The sequence below is a fragment of the Lepidochelys kempii genome, chromosome 2, assembly GCF_965140265.1.
Source record: "Lepidochelys kempii isolate rLepKem1 chromosome 2, rLepKem1.hap2, whole genome shotgun sequence".
In the NCBI taxonomy this organism is placed as follows: Eukaryota; Metazoa; Chordata; order Testudines; family Cheloniidae; genus Lepidochelys; species Lepidochelys kempii.
The window spans coordinates 135,246,087-135,265,745 of record NC_133257.1 but is presented as its reverse complement, the minus strand read 5'-3'; the positions used below and the strand labels follow the sequence as shown (position 1 = coordinate 135,265,745).

The 19,659-nt window shown below is 37.3% G+C and overlaps 1 protein-coding gene across 1 annotated transcript in view; it reads right to left on the bottom strand.

Annotated features, from left to right (window-relative positions):
* Positions 1–2,848: 2,848 nt before the first annotated feature.
* The window catches only part of MARCHF11 (membrane associated ring-CH-type finger 11), a 44,605-nt gene continuing 27,794 nt past the window's right edge, over positions 2,849–19,659 (bottom strand). Inside the window, exons 3-4 of the mRNA XM_073329639.1 lie at positions 12,731–12,923; positions 2,849–3,327 (exon numbers count right to left, since the gene is read on the bottom strand). Coding sequence (XP_073185740.1) covers positions 3,005–3,327; positions 12,731–12,923 — 516 coding nt within the window. The 3' untranslated portion in view covers positions 2,849–3,004. The remainder of the gene's footprint in view (positions 3,328–12,730; positions 12,924–19,659) is intronic.

Genomic DNA, 19,659 nt, shown 5'->3' with positions numbered 1-19,659 from the left:
GGTCTGCAAATCTCCTGAGTATAGGCTCTTTCACAAGATCACCTATATATAGGCCAAAAATACAAGAACAGCTTTCCTCATGGAATATTGGTTTTTAAGGCCGCAAAGATTTTGTTTGACCCTCTGAAAGGGTTGGTATAAGTTTCAATGGGACATTTTTATTTTATCTAGGCCATTTTGCCTATCCTAAAAACCAAACTTGCCTTTCATCACTAGAGGATGTTCAAATGAGATGAAAGGAGAATGCAGAATATATTGTATATCCTGAAGCATACAAGATTTCCATTATATTGGTTGGAGATCATGGATTTGATTCTCCATTGCCCTGTGCAGGTGTAGTCACTTACACCTATCAAATGCTACCATGCCCTTTGAACACCAATTTTGTATTTACTGAGTTTATTTCACCACTATGGCACTCCAGTTTTACGCCAATGTAATTCTAATGAAATCAGTGGTTGTATCTCAGGTCCACTAGGCACAGGTGAAAATTATTACATGAAGCATGAGGCAATGGAGACTTGTTCTTCATATATCCTTAGAGCACAGAATGGGTTTGCTAGGGATATATCACTAGATGCTTTAATAAAACTCTGTGCATGTGTGCAATGCAGAGCTGTGATTATATTGGGCCTGATTTACCACTGTGTTTCTCCAGTTTTATGCAGCTATAACTCCATTGGTTTCAAATAAATTATATTGGTGTAAAACCTGATGACTCAAGCTCTAAACGTTGTATGATGGATATATCTTATTCAGCGATGCAGTGAAAACAGCCATAATACAGTTCACGGTACAAAAGTTGGCCTTTTAAATGTGATTTCATAACAAACTTGTTTTAAGTATATACAAATTTCAGAAACTATATCATGTTCAATAGAATCTTCTCTCTCTCCCATTTAATTTCTATTCTGGGGTTTTTCAGTCCCCTTTCTTAGCTTGCGCAAGGGCACCAAGGAACCATCTCCCTATAAGGACTCTTATGCTCTTTTGTGGAAAATCCATAACATTGCAATGTCAGTCAATTCTTAAAAGAAAATTTAATATATTGAGTTATATGCATAATAGAATTTTAAAAAAATCTAAAAGGATAGTGTGTTACCTGCTCATCTCTCTTAACTTGTTGACTCAAATATGACTGAATAAGGTTTAATCTCACCAAGAAATATTTCTTTACAATTTTTTGTTTACTTTTTAGTAAATTGTGAGAGAACCATTGAAAATGTGCTTTAGGAGACATTACACATTTTTTTATTCAGATTTTTCCATTAGATACCTCTCAACTGGCATGTACAAAACTGGGAAAACTGAATGGTGTAGGGTTGTGGAATCCCTGTCTTTGGAGGTTTTTAAGAACAGGTTAGACAAATATCTGTCAGGGATGGTCTAGGCTTCAGCACAGGGGATGGGGGAGATAGACTAGATGACTTATTCAGTTAATGATTACAAATGACATTAAAATTGTTTGGTGACTTTTATATATGTAAAAAGAAGAGGAATTACAAGCTGCAGATGTTTATAAGTTGCCCATCATCATAGTATGTGAGTGCTTTCAGGATGAAAGCATCACATTCATTCATAGCATTTCAGCAGGCTGATCTATTAGCTTCCCTTTGAGTACTAATGACATTTCATAGGACATATAGTTTACTCCTCAAAAAACCCACTGTGCAATTGCAAATATGTTAGTACCTTTTCCCAGTCATATTAAGGAGACCCAAAAGACAGGAGTTTGGGAGTTCCTTCTCTCTGAGGTTGGTCTGATAGAAGTTAAGAGATAGGAGAACTGGGAAAATCCACAGGAAGGGAGTTAGCTCCACTTTGAGACCCACCACAGGAGCTATGATTCCAGGGAGGCAGACACAGGGGGTGTTTTGTGTTCAGCTGAGGAGTAGAGTATGTGAGGTACACTGGTGAAGGACTAAAGTTCAAGCCAAGGAAAGGTGGAAGTAGTTTAAGTTTATACTTTGGTTTCAGGTTTTTTGGAGAACTCCAGAGAAGACTCCTGTGAGCCACAACTCTGAAGAAACAGTGATGTCTGAGACATTGTAGTGCCTGAGAGGAATACAGGTACACAGTGGGCCCAGGAAGGGGCTGTAGAAAAGGCATGCTGATAGGTTGAGGTAGGAAGAAGCCTGGGGGAAGCAGGGGATGGGAAGATCTGAATAAACAGATCTTGCATGCTCACTATAGGGTTCCTGGGCTAAAACCCAAAGGAGAGAGAGAGCCTGTATTCCCCTACAGGCCCTCCAAAAACAGAGCCAGGACCCTGGAGGTCATGGGTAAAAGGACTAGTATGTCTGGATTTGGACCACAAACTCAGCATGAGGCTGTTGGACTTGCTTTCTTACCCCAGAAGAATAGGACTATAAATCACCTGGCTAGAAGGTTACATCACACGAAGAAACAGACTGCTCCAGGGCTGCACTGGCTGTGGCAGAGGACACTAGATGAGGAGAGCCTGCTATGCTATGCTCAGAGACAAAGGGGGCGCGTGAACAGTGAGTCCATCTTCTACAAGCCCCTATATATCATCTTTCTGAAATGTGACTGAACCGCTATATAGTTAATATATTAAATGACGCACTTACCGTATACCTAGAGTTAAATCACAGAGATACCAGTCATTATTTTCCTCAACTTATGCATTTGAAAAACTATATAGATTGAAAAAATACACTTACCGCTATGAGAGATATTTTTGGCTTAAAAGATTGGTTTCCTTGTTATTCAAGGCAATGAGAGTTAAATTATATTTTTATAAATTTCAAGTACAAATTGACCAAACTATGTAATATACCAGACTATAAAAAAGCAAGCAACAACTTTTTCAGAAAAAATGTATTTGCAAGTCAACTGATCATATAAAAAGCATTAAATGTTTTAAAAGTTGTAAATATTTTTAGAAGTGCTATGGTATCACCATTCACTGCAACTACATTCTGGAGTATTGTAAAGTCCAGGGCACATTATCCTTATTTATGTAGCACAGCGAGCGTTATCTTTACACTGAGGTCACTCTCATCACAACCTCTCCAGAACTGTTATCTTCTGATGAATCCTCATGAGGTCTCATTCGATTGAACAGATGCAGCAATACATAGCCACACTGAAATCTTGGAGAGGTTAGCTGTGTTGGATGAATTAAATTTCTGTTTCTAAATGCAGTTAGTGGTAACCACAATGTCCTACCCGGTGAAGACGCTCCTCGATTGCTCTCTTCTATGTCTGTAGCTTTATCATAATTTAATACATCCCAGTGAAGATTAACAGCCCTCCAGCGCTTAAACACTCTGTAAACTGATGCACCTTCATGTACAATTAGTCCTGAAATTTAAGGAAAGAATGATTAGTTACTATACAATAATCTTGGACTCCATTTTAAGAGGGAATGAATAAAGATGTAAACTTAACCACATTTATCACATTGCAACTGGCAGGTGCCTATCAAATTAAGATGAGGATTCCTGTGAGTATCTTAACTTTAATAATACAAATAACTGTCCATAAAAGATACAGAGGACTTATATAATCAGCCAATAATTTATCTAAACTATTTGAGGTAAACTTTAGGTCCACTCAGAGTGTACATCATAATTTTACCCCTCCTCCTTATCATCAGTGTAATGAGAATCTAAATTTTTAAATGAAAGTTTCTAGCCTTTATGGTTATTAAGGAAACCTTCTGTATGTGAACTGAACATTACCAATGTTATCTGAGGCCTTGTCTATACTAGAAAAGTGCATTGATTTAACTAAATTGACATAAAAATCAATCATTCCATTGCATTAGTAAATTACCAACTGAAACTGAGTTAACCCTTGCTACACTGATTTAAGTTTAGTTTAAGTGCTTCTATATTCGGGATTTTTACTAGAGACTTTGTCTTCATACAAATTAGCGCAACCTCCTTCTGTGGATATTCTTAAATTAGTTTGAGTGGCTTATCTAAACTGGTATAAGGCACTCAAACAGATTTAAGAGCATCCTCCACATTCTTAGTTCTTCTCTGTGAACCTATAGCCTGACACAGCCTGAAACAACAGTTGTAATAAGTATGAATTCCCCCTATTACTTCAGTGTGGCATTAACTCTGAAAATTGTCTCAGGAAAATAACTGAGATGTCAACATTAACTGTTACTTCGCAAGCAGGCTTTGGAGTGGTGGACTTTATTCTTTCTGTTTAAATCTCACAAGGCCAGAGAACAGGGACTCATTCTTGAGATTTGCAGAGATCCAAAGAATCTTTTTAAGTATCTCTCAACGGAAACATGGCTCATTTGATTTCCTGTATAGACTGACTTACTCTTAGGCTCCCATCCAGCAATTATTTACATATATGCTTAATTGTCAGTATATGACTTGTTCCATTGACTTCAGTGGAATTATTCATATGTTCAAAGCTAAGCATGTGTTTAAGTGTTTACAGCATCGGGCCTTTACTAATAATGCTTATTGCTGGGATCATTGGCTGGATTCTGTTTGTAGGATCATAGCCTATCAGAATAGTAGTTCATCAAAGATTAAACACTCAAGTGAAAATAGATCTGGAGGTTTCAGCTAAGTCATCTCCAATGAGTAACACCAGTGACTGAAAAGAAATAATTATGAGAGAGAAACCTTAGTTTTCCCTTTTCTTTTTAAATGAAAACCAAAAAATAGAAAACTTTAGCAATTTTTAATAAGCACTAACAAATCTTAATAGAGAAAACTAAGGTATTTTTGTTTTGAGAGATGGATTTTTTAAAGGTTGCTAGCACTATATTTCAATTGAAAATTTGGTTGGGTCCAACTAGGATTTTTTTGGTTTTGAAAAGGGAAACTTGTAGTGTGCTACCATGAGTTTTTTCTTTTTCAAATTTTCTGTAAGGAAAAAAAAACAAATGGGATGTGATGTCCTAAAATGGTTAATGCCCCATTTTGTCAATATCAACAAAGCCAGCTAGATGTTCACTGCTCCTCTCAACTATGGCTGTTTTTTCATGTAGCTAAATGACATATTTTGAGCTTGCAATAAAATTGTTTCATGTTAAACCTGCTGCCTGTGTATTAGGAAATTGAACTATAATGAACATGAAGTTAGCCACTTATTGCCATAGTTACCTGATAATGATCAGGATTCTGATTATCATCAGTGAAGGAATTACTGGCAAGGAAAAGATACCAAATTTCATTACTGAAATACTTGCTTAATGTAACTCTATTTTTCATCAATATTAAAATGTTTCGAAGATTAGTTGCTACTCTGTTTGTGACTATAGCTTCTAGGAAATATTCCTTTTCCACTCTTGTCCATATGAAAAATTATCTGTACAATACAATGACTGAAAACCACCACAGATGGATTAGTTCATGGATGGATGCTTTTTCATCAAGAGATGATCCAGGACATAAACAGATGGATAGAAAATGCAATTGATTGCTTTGTAAGATAGCCAGATCTCAGTGCTTATTGCTTGCCTGAATCATTAGGAAGTATGCATTTCACTGGATTTAATAAAGAAAAAGCTAAGTTGTTTCCCAGTAGTAAAATCGTAGAGCTGTTACTGTGTAGCCAGTCATTAGAAGTATAATTGAATAGATGGTGTCAAGCATCAAAAGTGTAAGGGAAAAGGACAAGTGGAAAATCCTGGCACTCAAGATTCAGAGCCTTTTTCTGTCATCTTCTTAGTGAAAAACATGCACTTAGAGTGTAGGATACCAGGAAGGGAGAGAGAAGGTGTTAACAATAGCGGATTTCTGTATGTATTGTTTTCATAGAGTCTAATTGTAGGAGTTGTGCGTTTAGCCAGGGAGCTACAAAAATATTTGAGAATAGTAGCTGGCTTTTGAGAGCTCACACTATTCTCTTTATACCAACATTCATAAATGGAGGACACAAATAACTGGTACCCTCTAACTATCCTTCAATTCCCCTTTACCTCCAGAAGCCCTATTGTACTTGGGATCCAAAGCAGAAGAAAAGGTCTGTGTTGCTCTATGGAGGGAATATGTTTTAGAACAAAGAGTTGTGGTTTCTCCTTCTGACACTACGTCCCCAGGACCGCACTGTAGGAGACTATTCAGTACTGATTCCCTGAGGACAGCTGGAAGTCCCGCTAGCTAAACAATGACTTGAACCACTGCCCTCTCAAAGCCAGTTTCTGCCCTTGATGCCATTTTAGGAAAGAGTGATTTGTGACTTCCTGTAGCAGCCATAAAGACTTCAGGTAAGGGAACACCGTGGATATATGATATTGAAGCTGCCATCCTCCTAAGTTGAGTGAATCCTGAGCTTCAGCGCATTCATAATGACTGGTTGTATCGTCATATCCGCTTAGTTTTTGACCTGAGATGGTTTAACTTTCTACAAAGGCCACAGATGATCTCTTTGACTTTCTAAATTGCTTAGTCCTGTCCAAGTAGTAGCTCTGTGGATATATAGGGTGTACATCTTTTCCTTCCAAAGCTCAAGACATTCTGGTGAGGTGAAGACAAATAGTGATATAAACTGACTGAGATCGAAATCCAACACAATTCTTACCAGAAATTTGAAGTGATTCCTACATACAATCATATCTTTATGTTGTACAGTATAAGATCTGTAGGCCATAGCTCTTTACAGCAAGGACTCTCTCTTTAGTACATCCTTGGCACTGTATGAACATAATTGGGCCATAATCCTTGATTAGGCCTTTAGATGGTACTGTAATTTAAATTATTTTAAGGGCCTGCAACTCTGTTGGGTCTCTTCATTTGCCTTCTTGTTTTTAAACCATTAGGGTGCACTTACATTACATTTACAAACTTTTCTCTGAAATCATAAGGGCTAAAGACTTTTTTAAATAAAAGCAGATATTCTCATATACTCACTTGTCTCAAGGAGCTGTTGGTTTAAATAAAACACTAAATACTACAAGACTTGCAATAAAACAGATCTGGCAACAGTAGATGAGATAGAAGGGGCAACCTCTGAACAGTTTCCCACCATTTCCTCCCCTAACACTGAGTTTGACTCTACATCTGGCACAACTACTGATCCCAGGGACTTAGGTGAAGGGGGCCAAGGGATCCCCATTGGTGCCTTCAGCTTCTTTGCAGGACACTTTCTAGGGGAGTCCTGGAGGATTGACTTCCTGGAGTTTTGGCCAGATGGATCTGACCTGGCAGGATCCAAGAAAACCGTATCCTCAGGATCTCTAAGATTTAAGCAAACTTTGACTGCAGTGGGGTCTGGCCAGATCCAACAGTAGGACCACCTTTTCTTCTTATTGTGATGTCTTTCAGAAATAGTACCACTGTAAGAAGATCTTTCCTTGCCTCCATACAAAGAATCTGGATCCTGAGCCAGTGGAACAAATTTCAAAAGCCCTTGCAAACACCTTTACAAAGACAGTCCTTTTCAGTCTGAGATTTGGCATCAGGCTACAGCACCAAAACTGGCTTTGTCGACACAAAAACTGTATGATCAATGGATTTTTCAGTTCACTAGCAATTACCTCTTCCCCTACTCCTCCCCATCCCTCAAAAAATCATTTTGGGTCAAACCAAAACCAAAACTTTCCAAAATGTTTGGCAAATCAAAAGACTACAATTCATTTCTGCTTGAACAAAATGTTTCATTTTGATTTTGATCATTTCTAAATGCTTTGATTTTTTAAAATAAACTTAATGCAAATTTTGAAAGTACTTTTGAATCAAAAAGCTAAACATGCACTTTAAAAATGTTGAAATGATTTTTTTCAGAGTTTTAAAGTCTTTTTTTACTTAAAGAATTCAGCAAAATTGACACAAAAACATGAAATATTTCAGCATCACTAAATCTGCATCTTTTTGCTGTAAAACATTTCATCTGAAATATTTTGTCCAGCTCTAGTTGCCATGCTACTCATGCCTGAGGACATCTTCCAGAAGAAGGTCTCCCAGAATCATGCCTCTTGGAGGAGCAGGTTCTGGAGCAAAGTCTTAGTCCTTTTGGGCCCTTTTTGAGTTGGCCTTGCAGGCGTGACAACTTTTAGCTAAGTGCTCTTCCCTATGGAATAAATTGCCTCAAATAGGGACCATCACAGGACAAAAGGAAAACCCCTTAAAACTATTGTTTCGATGGGCCCACAAAAATGTGTGAATTGATCAAACAATTAACATGAAATATAAATAAATCTAACTTTAACAATACAACTATTTCAAAAACCACTTGTAACTAGATTTGTCTAACATGAAGGAAAAAGAGCTGGTGAATAGAAAGATACTGCAGTACAGTTAGTGGGGGAGGTTATTTATACCATTGGTCTATAGAATGTTGAAGTAGGGGAATTGTACACACACTAACTGACAACTTACTACTTCAAAAAGGTTCCATTACCACATTCTTAGTCATTCTTCTCCAATAGTGTGACTATGTGGAGGCAATGTGATGAAGGAGAGCAGCCAGGTCCAAGCAATGGAAGAGCAGGAAGCTAATGTACTATTCCTCAAGGAATCCTTAAAGTTTTGAATCCTAAATTCCTTTAATGTAAACTCTTTGTGCTCTTTCTCTCTCTCTCCCTCTCTTTCTCATAATCCCAACAGGGAGGGACTAATCTCTGGCAATATCAAAGTGTACAGCTTTGACTGGTCACAGTTCCATTTAGGTCAAATGTGAAAGACTTCTCTGCAAATCTTGCATGATCTGGAAGTTTTCCTGTAAGAACTTCATACCCAGTTCAGATGCAGAATTGCATAGAGAATTGCCATATTTGACACTGAAGTGACTAGAAGGGGGTACTGTAAGGAGGGACCCAGAATTCCTGGGGAAGATCAGAAGAGGATGAAGAGAACAATGGACACAAATTTAACCTATATATTAAAATGTTTAAGTTAAATTGATGTTGCTAGAACTCTGTTCCGTGAATAGAGAGTAAGAATAGTCTTTGTTAAAGTCTTTATTCTTTGTTAAATGTTACAAAAGTGGACTTCCTGTAAAACTGGATAGGCTGCAAATGGAACTGATCAGAGAATCCACATAAGTTATTTAGTAGGTGGCATACTTGTGAGCTGTAAGCTTTGACAGTTTTCTCTTGGTACAAATGAATGACAAGGCTGGCAGTTTAAAATGTATGAGATATTTTTTAATATTACTTACTGGATAGGAGTGTGGATTGATGCAATGAGATCAGATTTAATGGAAAAATACTAAAAATAATCTGTTAAAGTTTCTAAATGTGCAGGTTTTTAATATAACTGTGCAGTTCTACTAGCCAATTATTGAACTTCATTTCAAAATTATAAAAACAATAATACTTCAAGCAGTACAGATATTTACATTTCTCAGGTGGCTGAAAACATTTTATTGTTTATGCAGAGCCATAGATGTGCATGACTTTAGACCAGTGATCTCCAAACTTTTTTGATAGCGCACCCCTATCAGTAAAAATTTTTTGAGCAAGCACCCCCAATATATGTATATTTATTTATGTATAAATTATATACATGTACTACTGTACATTTAATATATTGTGGAAATTATAAAACATACACAAAAATCGAAATTAAAAAACGATGAGATAAAGATGAAATATTTTTTTAAAAAAATTATTTATTAACAATACAAAAACCCTTTTTGCTCTCACTAAAAATATTATTAATAATAAAAATATAATAATATTTTTAGTGAGAGCAATGTGATTGAATATGCTTTATTATTTTTGAAAATCTTGGTTTAACACTTTATGATACAGCGAGCGCTCAGGGTGGGGTGCGGGGTCTGGGAGGGAGTTAGGGTGTGGGAGGGCGCTCAGGGTGAGGGTGCGGAGGAGGAATGAGGGGAGGAGGCTCAGGGCTGGGGCAGGCAGGAGGTGCAGAGCACTTACCTGGGGCAGCTCCTGTTTGGTGCAGAGGGTGTGCAGGTGGCTCTGCGAAGCACAGCACCACCCCCATGGCCACGATTCTGGGAGCCGCAATTCGGGGAGCTGCCCCCCAACCCCTGGCAGGCAGGGCCACCCGGAACGCAGGGGCTTTAGGGCCCTGGGCTAAGGGGGCCCCGGGGCCCTGGCCTGCAGCTCTAAAGCCCCTTTCGGAATGCGACCCTGAGAGCACGGGCCGGAGGACTCAGGAGGAGCAGGAGCAGCTGCGCAGCCAGCAGCCGGAAAGAAGCGGCACTTTCCCCTTCAAAGCAGGCCGGAGAGAAGCGGGCCGGAGGACTCAGGGCCGCCCCCTTTTTTTCTTTTTCTTTTTCCCCTCCGGCAGTGCTCCTACTCCCGCGCAGCCCTTTTGCCCCGGCGGTGCTCCTCCTGCTGCGCCCCCCCACTCGATCGTCGCGCGCACCCCACTTTGGAGACCACTGCTTTAGACAACTGGAATAGGTCTTTAGTCATGGAGTTTACAACTCAGGCCCTGACCCTGAAATTAACTATCCATGAGCACATCCTTGTGCCTATGCAAACCCCCACTGAAATAAGTGAGGCTTTGCATGGGTGCAGGGACCCATCCACAGGGAGTTTATTGCAGGAGTAGGGTCTCATTGAGACATGACAAAATAATGGATGATCACAAATAAAGGGGTGGGGCACTTAACTTTAACTTTTAGACTTGTGCTTCATAACACTTCTGTTGGCTGCATCAACACTACACAGGTCATAGTGTGTGAGGAACAGAGTATAGCATACATCTACTTGTTAGTCCTTTTACATATTTTAGAGGTAGTGGGTAAGAATTAAAGAGTAAGACAAAAACTTTCTAATGTAATAAAATCATTGCCCACTGAACTGCTGTTGGAAAGTTATATTTGTCACCAGATTGTCTTGTGGCTTTTTTAGATCATTCAGAAACCTAAACAACACTTGCATTCCAAGGAATTTAATTCAAATATTTTCAGTTGAAACAACTACTCAGATTACTCCTTTATCCTATAGAAGTTACAGTAACAGACACCTCTAACACAGAGTAAAGTTGGAGATGTTAATAGATGTTTTAAAAATGTAGGAGTGATCTTGGATACACGTGTTTAAAATACAATAGGCTGCAGAAGATTACTTGAAAATATATTGAACTTGAATGGTCTGAGCTGATGAGAAGTATAGAAATGCTGCACAATTACCAAAACAGCTAATCAGTTATTTCTTAATTCCCAGACACAAGTTTAGTAACTCAAAGTTATTAGGTAACATAATTGTTTAAAAAACCCCCCTACATACTAAGCTTGTTACCATTAATTAAAAGTTAATGTTCAAGTAAGGAAACTATAGTTACAAAAATGTAGCTAGAGATGCTAATTAATGCTATTAGTATTAATTATAAGACTGTAGTTATATGCATATATTTAGATCTAAGGCCTCTGGCAAGTTTCCAAGTATCACTACTGTATATTGTTTTAAATCTTGATGTGAAAATTCACATTGGACATTCCAGTGACTACTTTATAACTCTTAGCAGTCCTTTCTTAGAATTGAATTTCCTCATTAGTACATCCACAACCCTGTTCCACTGATACATTTAGTTCTATAGATAAATACACTAATGTATTTTTATCTGTCTACAGATAATAAGCAATAAATTTTGAACTGATAAGAGTTTGATTTTTTGTAACAAATTAAACCGGTGAAAAAATTAAATTAACACAATTAGTTTCAAATAACTATGTTATCAACTGAACTGTATGATAATGTATACATGATATAATAAGAGGCAATGTGGTTTCATGTAGAGCAGAAGACTCTGAGTCAGGAATTCCAAGTTCTGTTTCTGACTCTGCCATTGGCTTACTATGTATTCAAGTCATCACTCTTTCCCTGAGCTTCCCCATATATAAAACTGAGTTGTTAGCAACATTTGAAAAGGATTTTGAGATTTTGTTTTTAATGAAAAGCATTATACAGCATTTCATCATATTATTGATATAAAAATTCTGGAAACCTTAGTTCAAATTACTATGCCTTACTTACTCTAAGAGTGACTAAAATCTCTTTATTTTTATTTTAGTGTGACCTCTTTCACATTAAGCTCATAGATGCTTTACTAACTATTTAAAAGTTTTTATTTAGACATTTTGGGATCAATATGTTAAAGGAAGTGCACACACACACACACACACACAAAAGCTTTCAGAAAGTTGCATCTTCACTTTTTAAGAGTTCTGATGGCAATATAAACCACTTGAGCTCTGGTTTCATAGTATAATTAATAAATTAAAATACTTAGCACTTATATAGTGTTTTTTATCTGTTAGGATGTCACCAGAACTCTGGAATTAATTCCTTCATCTCACTGCAGCAGTGCAGCTTATCCATTATTCTCTATTTCTAGCGTAGTGTGTCACACAACTCTGTTGAGTGTAGTTCTAGCTATGTAGATCTACAAGAAAATCCTTGGGACCTATTCTAGGGACCTATTCTATCCTTGATGTAAATAACTAACTCTGATTAGCAACAAAGGAAGAGTTGAGAGAACAGAACTCTCATTAGTCCTTTTCATAAAATCTTTGTTATAATTTGACCTATTGACCCTCCTACACTTTACCATCCTTTTAAATTTCAAAGTAGGCAAAATTGATTGTGATTCTGGGATTTAACATTTAGGGAAAGTGATTTGATCAGTCTTAGGCTTAAGTTTTTGTTTGGTTCCTCTCTCACAGTGTCTCTACTTTTGTAAAAGTCAAGTGTTTGCTAAGGATGTCAGCTAAGAATAAATAAGTAGAGAATTGAAAAGCTGAGGAAGTTTGATCCATAGTTACACTCTTAAACCACAATCTGTACTGATTAATGTTTTGAGCTTACCTATGCACACTAGATCCATAAAACCATACATTCCATAGCAGATTTGAAAAAGGATGTCCTTTCTTTGCCATACTGCATAGGGGCTGAAGGCTGACCATAGAAGCCAAGTCACACTTGCTACTAAGAACAGAGATCCTAGGATTACAGCAATCATCTGCACTTTCTCAACCAGTGTTATTGTAATGCTTTGCCACTAGAAGAGAAACAAAGTAGTGTAAGATAAAATATTACTTTTTGAAGACTTACATTCAACTCCAGTTTTCTCCTGAAACCAGAAATCATTTTAATATTCATACAAATCTTCATAGATCTTTGCTAATATTCTTGACACTACAATTTATGAAGGAAAAAAAGACAGACTAGTAGTATAGAAACTGGTTATGTTAAGGTTTTTTTAATGTTGTTGCCCATATCACCATCTAGAAATGTACTTTGGAAGATTTACATTTATTTCAATCCTACTATGAATACATTAGACAAAAATATTCAGCATCGGGAAATGCAGCTTGCCTTTCACATCTATATAACAAGTAGCATCAAGACACTGTGGGAAAGACAATATCAAAGCCTTACGTCACAGACCCACGAAAGACTGTGTACCTTAGTGAGCTTCATACAGAATGGGAGTCCACGTAATAAACTTCACAGGCAACAATTGTTTAAAATAAACCTTATAGCAAGAGGATGGATTTTCAGAAGATGGCCTAATGGAAATCCAGGCTCAAGTAGCATATTATGAAGGAATAGTTTGTTTTCCTACAATTAAGGAACTATACATATACAATACATTTTATCAGTATTTAAAATCTGTAGAACTATATTTGGATTTTATTAGGGTGATGTATTCAATAGCAAAATTATTTCATACTTCTCAGCTACAGCCATATAGCACCTTTGGCAGTTTTCTGCTCTGTAATGCTATCAGTTACAGACATTTGTGTTTTTCTCTTCTCACATTTACCAAAGTGAGAGAACCAGAATAACTTTGTGCTAAATATTGGGAATCAAAACAACACTCTTAAATGTAATAAAAATTAATTTTCATGAGACATATAATTGTTAAGAATAAATATTAAATTGTTTAAAATATGTGGAAAAAGTTAGTGATAAGCTGATAAATAAAACCTTCATAGTGCAATTTGGCAAGTTTGAGGTTCCTTTTTAAATAAACTTATGGTCATATGAACTTGACTTGGGTTTTGGGTTTTGTTATGTTTAATTTAAAAGAAAATTAATTGTCTGTTATAATTTTTTTTAAAGATATCATCATTAAAGGTTTCACTCTGGAGTGGAGAGGGAATGCAAGTGTTTGGTTTGGGACAAAGATTACAGGACTCTAATCCTCTCCCTGAATTATTGCGGGACTACATCAATGGTTCCCATTTGGATTAAGGATGACATTCATAACTGGGAAAGGGCCAGGGACAACTGCTTTTCATAAGTAAGTAAATTGTATTTTGCCAATATCATTTGATAATTGGCCACCTTCATTTCCAGGATGGCTGGTACCCCTTTATCTACTCTTTGCTATTGAAAGCAGAAATGTTGGTGTGAGATACAAATCCTTGGACAGGTCTTAGGGACCTAAGTTTCTACCAGTAAAGTTCCCTAGTTGCTGGAATTTCTGCTGGTGGGCATGTGCAATACCACCTAAGTCCTGATGCCGCTGAGCTGCTTGCATTCCAGCTCATGTCTAATCCCTGCTGAGATTCACAAACTAGATATTCCCTTGCCTATTACACCTACACGAGCTGATCTGGTCGCCATATTCTTAGCATGCCTACCCCATCAAAGACAGTTGGGGATTAGAGAGAACAAGTCCCATTATCTCCATCAGCCCTGTGGTAAGATTACTCACCTGGGATGTGGGAGACCCAGAATTCAACAGGTCACTGCTTGATTTGGAGCAGGGACTTAGACCCATGTCGCCCAGGTGAGTGCACTAACCACCCAACTATTCTGCATAGTCCTCTTTCAATCTCTCCTGTTGAAGTAGTTCCACTTTGTATAACTAATGAAATATTAATTGGGCCAGAAAGAGAATGAAAATTATTCTGTAATCCAGAAGTTAAAGCACTCATCTGGAGGATACAAGAACTGAGTTCAAGTTCCTTCTCCAATTCAGGCAGAACAGGGATTTGAAAACAGATCTCCTACATCCCAGGGATTTGAAAACAGATCTCCTACATCGCAGATGAGTACCCTAATCACTAGGCTATCAGATGTCATGGAGTGGGGGGGGGGTCTGTGATGGGGGTGCATAAACCCCATACCAACAAGGTAAGGGTTAACGAACTTCTCTGGCCTCAAGCAGCCCTGCCCCACCACACCTGTAAGGCATTCCCGGCCTGGAGAAAAGATAAAAAGGCAGAAGCTTAGCTAATGGGAGATCTGAGAGGGAAACATACCTTTGCTCTTCAGCCCTAAAGTGCCTAGCTGAAGGCAGGAGCTGCATGGGTAACATTCTGAAGCCCTTGTCAAGACAATGGAGAACCTGAGTCTGAACCAGTATTTTGGGACTATTACTAGAGACTTGCCTGCAAGTAACAAACTGGGTTATGGCCTATCTGCAGCTGTCTGAAGGAACTGTCCTGCCATGACCTTGTGTTAGTTCATTTGTGTTTGGTTTGCCTTTTGACCTTTGATAGCCCTGGAAGGGGTGGACTTCTACAGATTCAGTTGGAGGGTTTAGTCTCCCACAACCAGAATTGTACCTTTGGCTGCTTGGAGATGGAAGACCAAAGGCCCGGTGAATTCAGAATCCTGTCATGCTTGTAGGGGGGCCAATTATATGTCACGGTCTTTGGGTTTTGTGTTGTTAGAAATGACTGACACTGGCTTCGTTACCTAATTCCAAGAGAGGTAACATTGCTGTGAATCTTAAGTGGAGGGAAGTGCCTTTGAGGTGCAGGGTTTAAGTTCTGTCCCTCTCCACAGCATTTCCTGTGGGCTAGCTTAGGTGGATCTCTGTTCAGTTGCCTTTCTTGGGTACCCAACTCTTCCCCATGTATTGTATATGATGCCTGGACATTTAACTGAGAATTTCATTGGGCAGCAGGATGTCTAAGTGTTAGGTGTTTCAGTGTTGCAATGCCCAAGTCCGTTTGCAGACCTAGACCACAGTGACTAACGTGCACATACTATTTGGCAGTGCATGAAGATATTTAAATCTCTACCCATTCTGCATATGAAATGGTTGGGAGCATGTTACAGCAACACTGGTTTCTGCAATAATTTGTGTAGAAGGCCAGTGTAATATGTAAGAACAAAAAAGGATATTTAACTATCTTCTGCACAATATTTTTTCATTGACAATTATGTGGATGTTGGGGGCCAGGGAAGAATTGTACATATTATACTGTGTAACTTAACAAAAACTGTTATCTACCTAGGGGTTGTTTTTGTACATAAGGCTATAAGGGAGGACAACTTGCATTTAAGGGACACTATGGTAAAAGTCAAAAGAAATCAACATAAAATTTTGACATTCTATTTAGACTTTTTGTCTCCCATCTAAGAATTCTAAAACTGGTGTAACTCTATTTTTAGTTACACCAATGTAATATCCATTGAAGTCATTAGGAGTTAAACTTATTGGACCAAAATCATATATGTATTACTTTGTGCCATTGTTTCTAGTAATCTATTTTTACACAAGCTTTAAAGAAAAGCCACTTCTCAGTGTAATTACTGAAATGAAAATGTAGATGCGTATAAAACCTTGTAGATCTACCAAAAACACATTAGGAACTATGCTTAACCATTTTTGTAATTCATTCAACTGAAGCATTTTGCTGCATTTTAATACTTTTAAAAATGAAAACTGTTCACATTAGAAATACTTTAGAATTTCCCTGCAATATTTCACTGAGCATGTATTTAGCATTTAAAAGATAAATGAATATATTATTTGAATTAAAAATGGCTCAAGTTCTCCATATATGGTTTAGTGTGGTAATGAAGGTAGACATAATTCAAGAATGGATTGGCTTCCATTCAGTAGGCCTGTGGAAATTAGGGTACTGAAGAGAATTAGCTGACTCTCAGGAGACTGGATTATGACCAGATCCTCAGATCCATTGTCATAATTTGCTGATTTATACCAGATTGTGATCTAGCCCTGTAGCTTCACAGCAATCTATCCTAAGTGTACTAGGAGTTAATCTAAACAAATATTTGTCTGTAGGCACAATTCCTTTTTGACATTGGAAATGACGATGTGTTAGGAAAGTCACGTTTAGCGAAATAGTAAGCAAATGGACAACCTATCCTGGAAAAGGAAGAATAGGGAATGCATAATTTTTAAATTCTCTGTTGCTAGCTGAGATTTTTATTTAAATCTTAGTATCAGCAGACTAACTGTTGTTCAAGAGTTTGGATGCAGGAAGTAGCTACTTAATGTTTAATGTAGCTACTGTTTGGGTATGTCTAAACTTTGAGCTGGGGATGTGATTTCCAGTTTGAGGAGAGACATACCTGTGCTAGTTCTGATCTACCTAGCTTGTTAAAAATAGTATAGTTGGGGTAATGTGAGTGGGAGGAGTTAGCTGCCCCAAGTACTTGCCTATGGTCTTGCGTGGATACATACTCAGGGCAGCTAGCCCCTCCCACCACTCATGCTGCTGCAGCTACACTGTATTCTTAATGTGCTAGCTTAAGGATGGGGGGCATAAGTGGGGATGCTGTTCATCCATTTCAAAAGTGTGATAGACTCACAACTCAGTGCTTAGATGATACACTGATAGCTACCTTAGAAATATAATTAATTAGATAGACAGATGTCTATCTGCAACTAAAAAATCCTGCATTTTTTTTAAATGCCAATGTTGTCTCCCCCTGTTGGACAGATGGATGATTTGGCTAGAAAACTGATCGTAATATCACTGTACTCATTTTTACACTCTAATACAATAGCATTTTATAATTTTCCATCAGCCCAGTTGAAGAAACTGCCTTTACCAATTTGTCATGTTCTATCTGAGAAATTTCCCTCTTGAATTTTAAAATGGGCATTTTTTTTAATGAATAGATACTTATTGAGTCCAGGCTGGCACTTCATTGTCCTTGCAAGATCCTGCAAAATCCACTATAGAACTGGATACAATCCAGTATACGATCCTGCCCACCAAATCGAAAGCTTTGCATTACAGAAGTGCACAAGCTGTAAATACTAACTTCTCTCATACAGAGTCTAATTTTGAAAGCTCTGTACATAGAGATTCTGTTTTGTGAGTTGCATGTGTGAAAAGTTTGTAGTGTGGGGACCAAATTTTGTATTTCCCTGCATTGTAAAATTTTTTGAATACTTCAGCCAAAATTGTGAAAGGACCCCAAAAATCTCCAAATGAAAGCTTTTAACCAGACATAAGATCTTCAGTGATTCTGTTTATATGTCAGCTTTTAGTTAGTAGCCAGTTATTGTGAACTGATAGTATTTAGAAGTAGGTATAGTAACTTCTTGTAGCAAAAATACTTGTTTTAGTTAGTTTTTGCCAGGGGTAGGCAACCTATGGCACGCATGCCAAAGGCGGCACATGAGCTGATTGTCAGTGGCACTCACACTGCCCGGGTCCTGGCCACCGGTCCAGGCAGCTCTGCATTTTAATTTAATTTTAAAGGAAGCTTCTTAAATATTTTTAAAACCTTATTTACTTTACATACAACAATAGTGTAGTTATATATTATAGACTTATAGAAAGAGACCTTCTAAAAACGTTAAAACGTATTACTGGCAAGCAAAACCTTAAATTAGAGAGACTAAATGAAGACTCAGCACACCACTTCTGAAAGGTTGCCGACCCCTGGACTTTAATCCAAAGATGACCCTTCTGCATCGGCATTCTTTGTTATGACACACTAGAATACATTCTCACAGAAATGAGATTTCATAAATATGCACTACAGAAAGTCTATTTCCACCAATCACAAAGCACAACTAGCATTAAAGTTAGTTTTTCTTAAACTTATCTGAAATAGATAGTTATAGTAATTTCATATGACTAAGACCCTTCTTTTAGGCAGCCACTAGCTAAAAAACTTTTTGTTGTAAGAACAAGACTCATTTTATGGAATCAAAAACTATTTAAGCTTTGTCTCTGGCTATGATTATTTATAGCTCTTTACTACACACCATGTTGCATGCTGTTAAAAGATTAAGTGATTGCAATAGCACATGAATTACTTACCATCAGCAAGTTTTGTCAGTGTGATTATTGCTATTTCTCAATCTTTTAATGGAAGTTAATGTTGAGAGGCTGCACAAAGCATTTTATAAACTGATTTAACATTCAAAATCAAATTCATTTAGTTATTGAAATGAAAAATGTAATTCTAATTTAAACTATTATTTGCAACCAATATTTCTCATTTCCTTAATTCGGTAATTTGTCTAAAGAAGGAGTTATGAAACGTGAATATAAATTGTTCCCTTTATCTCTAGATTTTTTTAACTTACAAAGCACTCCGCTAAAATGATCTTTCTAATTAGGGAATGTACAGTCAGTAAATCAAAAATTTTAAAGACGCTTTTTTCAATATAGACATATGTGAAGAAGGTAGAGGAAAAACACCCTGAAAAATAAATATTTATTGACAAGAAATCATCTTTAAATGTAACTCTGTATATTAACTGTATATAAAATTGTTTATAGTCTCTGAACCTTATTAAACCTATCTGCTAACTATTTTAACTCTAATTTTTGGTTTAGGCAGAAAAATATTTGCCATGTCAAAATCTTTGAATAAGAGCATTCCAATCCATGTTAGAAACCATGGGAGAGGGCTGTTGGGTAAGTTGTGCCCGTGCATTCCACAATTTACATGTGTGCACAGAGTCTACACTACTAGACTGCACTCATGCAGCTACTTCACTTTGGCTAATAACTCATTGTAGATATAGCCCTTATAGAGAAAACAACGTGCAAGTGCAG